Below are 3,858 nucleotides of genomic sequence, written 5' to 3' on the forward strand. Positions count from 1 at the left end.
AGAACTCTATGGAAATTGGGAACTCTCCCTCCGGGATTGATCACATTCTATTCAAAGACGAAATCATTGGACAAATCATGGCATGTGCTTGGGTTAGGGTACAACCCGGGAGTGAGCATGGACGAGATCAGAAACGCAGCAGTGATCCATTACAATGGAAACATGAAACCATGGCTTGACATTGCAATGAACCAATATAAGTCTCTCTGGACGAAATATGTGGATAACGAAATGGAGTTTGTGCAGATGTGCAATTTTGGTCTCTAAAGAGAGCGATGGAAAGAAAAAAACCAAACCAAAACCCCGAGAGAGGAAAAAAATGCGGAGAAGAGGTAAATTTCGGATCGATTTGTTTCTGTCTTTAAGGGAAATTCTTTAACTGATACGTTTATCTTTTATATAGGGTTACAAAGTATTTTGCTTGTTCCTTTTTTTGNTTGGAATGAATATATTCGATCTCAATGCCTGGAGGCGCGAGAAATGCACTGATCAATATCATTACTGGCAGAACTTGGTAAGTCCACCATGCTTAGTGTTATAATGTATGGTTCTTTCTTAGTAACTTAGACATATCAAAGCTCCTGATGTGCGCTTACATCCTGTTGTTTTTTTTCCGAGCAGAATGAAGACAGAACTCTATGGAAATTGGGAACTCTCCCTCCGGGATTGATCACATTCTATTCAAAGACGAAATCATTGGACAAATCATGGCATGTGCTTGGGTTAGGGTACAACCCGGGAGTGAGCATGGACGAGATCAGAAACGCAGCAGTGATCCATTACAATGGAAACATGAAACCATGGCTTGACATTGCAATGAACCAATATAAGTCTCTCTGGACGAAATATGTGGATAACGAAATGGAGTTTGTGCAGATGTGCAATTTTGGTCTCTAAAGAGAGCGATGGAAAGAAAAAAACCAAACCAAAACCCCGAGAGAGGAAAAAAATGCGGAGAAGAGGTAAATTTCGGATCGATTTGTTTCTGTCTTTAAGGGAAATTCTTTAACTGATACGTTTATCTTTTATATAGGGTTACAAAGTATTTTGCTTGTTCCTTTTTTTGGTCATAGCTTTGGTCTTTATTTAAATTATGTAAACTCATCACAGCAATATGTTCTCCAACTCTAAGCTACAATGTCTGTCTTTGTTGTCTTTATTTCATACTAAGAATCATCAAGAAATTCAAATATGCCCTCCTAAAAGGTTTATTCTTCCCTTTCTAGAATGTTCTCGCTCATAATATATATACATATATATAGGTTTGAACACAGAAGTGTGTGGCTTAAACTTGGCGGTTGAGTTATAATGTCAAAGGATTGTGTTTGGTGATGAATTAGGATTTTGTTGGAGTGAAAATGCTTCTGAATTTGTTTCTTGGTTCTAATGCAAAACGCGGTTTAAATTTGTCAAAATACTTGACAAACAGAATGATGTAAAAAGCGAACCTAGAAACATGGACGTAATATTTCTCCAGAAATGGTTTGTAAATAATGTACATTCAAAACAAAGAGTTATATTATGAGTTGTAAATGAACAGAGAATGAGGACAGAAGAATAAAAAATTGCATAGTTTTATGTGAAGAAGATCCAATAGAAAACGAACGACTATCTCTACACTACCACGAAGTCACCAACCCACCCTTTTCTTACCTAACGCAGAGTGGCCAATTTTGACAATACTTTAAAAAAACGAGAAAGAGAATAATATAATTTATTAAGTAATGGTGCGAATCAGACCGTTCATTTGCTATATAGCAATCTGATACTCATCTCAACAATTTTTACTTACCCTTCCTTCTTCTTCTTCTTCTTCTGCTTTCTCAGATCTTTTCCTCTTTATTTTGTTTTCTTGGACAAATCTCAAAATCCATCTCTGAAGAAAAAGTTAAACAGGTTTGTTTCTCCGATCATACTCACTTTCTCGTTTTTCCCAATCATTTTTGTTTTGGCCATCTGATATCCTCCAATCGCTTTTCGATATTAATGATGTACTCTACGAATATTTCGGAAAAAAAAAAAAAGTGATTTGTGTAATCCAGCAATTTTTGGTGTCACGATCTAGTATTTTAATTGAAAATTCTCATTGTTATTATGTTGTTTAGATCGCTATTTTGGGTCTAAAGGGTAATCGACTCTTTGCTGTTGGGGTGTGTTGTTGTGTATGCTACGATGATCGATCGTAACAAATATGAGATTTGTCATATGTTAATTTATTGATTCCTGTGTTCTAACATCTTGGAGATTTTATAACTGGGTTTATTTTAGATCGATCATGCAATGGAGCTGTTTGTTTTATATACATCATCCCCACTTGACGCAAAGTTTAGCTTTTTATTTCATCTTTCTTAGATTTGAGATTTGTAAAAGGTGTTTATTATTTTTTGGCAGAGAGAAGAAGACCAAGCAAAAAAAAAAATCATGGCTGTTCAACCTACAAGAATAGGTCTTGCTGGACTGGCTGTGATGGGTCAGAACTTGGCTCTCAACATTGCTGAGAAAGGCTTCCCAATCTCTGTCTACAACAGAACAACTTCCAAAGTTGATGAGACCGTCGAACGTGCCAAAAAGGAAGGCAACCTTCCTCTTTACGGCTTCCATGACCCTGAGTCTTTTGTCAAATCGATTCAGAAGCCACGTGTTATTATCATGCTTGTTAAGGCTGGTGCTCCTGTTGACCAGACAATCAAGACCCTCTCTGCTTATTTGGAAAAGGGTGATTGCATTGTGGATGGTGGTAATGAATGGTATGAGAACACTGAGAGGAGAGAAAAAGCCGTGGCTGAGAACGGTTTCCTCTACCTTGGAATGGGAGTTTCTGGTGGTGAAGAAGGTGCTCGTAATGGGCCATCTATGATGCCTGGAGGCTCTCTTGAAGCCTACAAGAATATTGAAGACATTGTTCTCAAGGTTGCTGCTCAGGTTAGGGATAGTGGTCCCTGTGTGACTTACATCGGTAAGGGCGGGTCTGGAAACTTTGTCAAAATGGTCCACAATGGGATCGAGTACGGTGATATGCAGCTGATCGCAGAAGCTTATGACGTCTTGAAGTCTGTTGGTAAATTATCGAATGAGGAGCTTCACAGTGTCTTCACTGACTGGAACAAAGGTGAGCTTGAGAGTTTCTTGATAGAGATCACAGCGGACATTTTCGGGATCAAGGACGATAAGGGAGATGGGCATTTGGTTGACAAGGTTTTGGACAAAACCGGCATGAAAGGTACAGGAAAATGGACTGTGCAGCAAGCAGCTGAGCTATCTGTCCCTGCTCCCACCATTGAATCCTCTCTTGATGCGAGGTTCCTCAGCGGGCTAAAGGATGAACGTGTGCAAGCAGCTAAAGTCTTCAAGGCAGGTGGGTTTGGTGATATCTTGACTGATCAAACCGTTGACAAGAAACAGCTAATCGATGACGTGAGGAAGGCTCTTTACGCATCCAAAATCTGCAGTTACGCACAAGGCATGAACCTGATCCGTGCCAAGAGCATGGAAAAGGGGTGGGGATTGAAGCTAGGTGAGTTAGCTAGAATTTGGAAAGGAGGCTGCATCATTAGAGCAATCTTCTTAGACAGGATCAAGCAAGCTTATGACAGGAACGCAGAGCTGGCTAACCTATTGGTTGATCCTGAATTTGCGAAAGAGATCATCGAGAGACAGTCCGCTTGGAGAAGAGTCGTATGCTTAGCAATCAACTCAGGTATCAGCACGCCGGGTATGTCTGCGAGTCTCGCCTACTTTGATTCTTACAGGAGAGAGAGATTGCCGGCAAATCTTGTGCAAGCACAGAGAGATTACTTTGGTGCTCATACATATGAAAGGACTGATGTGGAAGGATCTTTCCACACCGAGTGGTTCAAG

At 39.8% G+C, this 3,858-nt stretch overlaps 2 protein-coding genes across 2 annotated transcripts in view; both read left to right on the forward strand.

Moving 5' to 3' along the window:
• Nucleotides 1-1,217, forward strand: part of LOC104755081 (probable galacturonosyltransferase 9) — a gene marked incomplete in the record, with an annotated part of 3,817 nt that extends 2,600 nt beyond the window's left edge. The window contains 2 exon segments of the mRNA XM_010477764.2: nt 440-514; nt 622-1,217. Coding sequence (XP_010476066.1) covers nt 440-514; nt 622-897 — 351 coding nt within the window.
• LOC104756927 (6-phosphogluconate dehydrogenase, decarboxylating 3) overlaps nt 1,699-3,858 on the forward strand; it is a 6,563-nt gene continuing 4,403 nt past the window's right edge. The window contains exons 1-2 of the mRNA XM_010480612.2: nt 1,699-1,896; nt 2,392-3,799. Of these exons, the coding sequence (XP_010478914.1) occupies nt 2,422-3,799 (1,378 nt within the window). The 5' untranslated portion in view covers nt 1,699-1,896; nt 2,392-2,421. The remainder of the gene's footprint in view (nt 1,897-2,391; nt 3,800-3,858) is intronic.

Source organism: Camelina sativa, chromosome 1 (genome assembly GCF_000633955.1).
Source record: "Camelina sativa cultivar DH55 chromosome 1, Cs, whole genome shotgun sequence".
In the NCBI taxonomy this organism is placed as follows: Eukaryota; Viridiplantae; Streptophyta; class Magnoliopsida; order Brassicales; family Brassicaceae; genus Camelina; species Camelina sativa.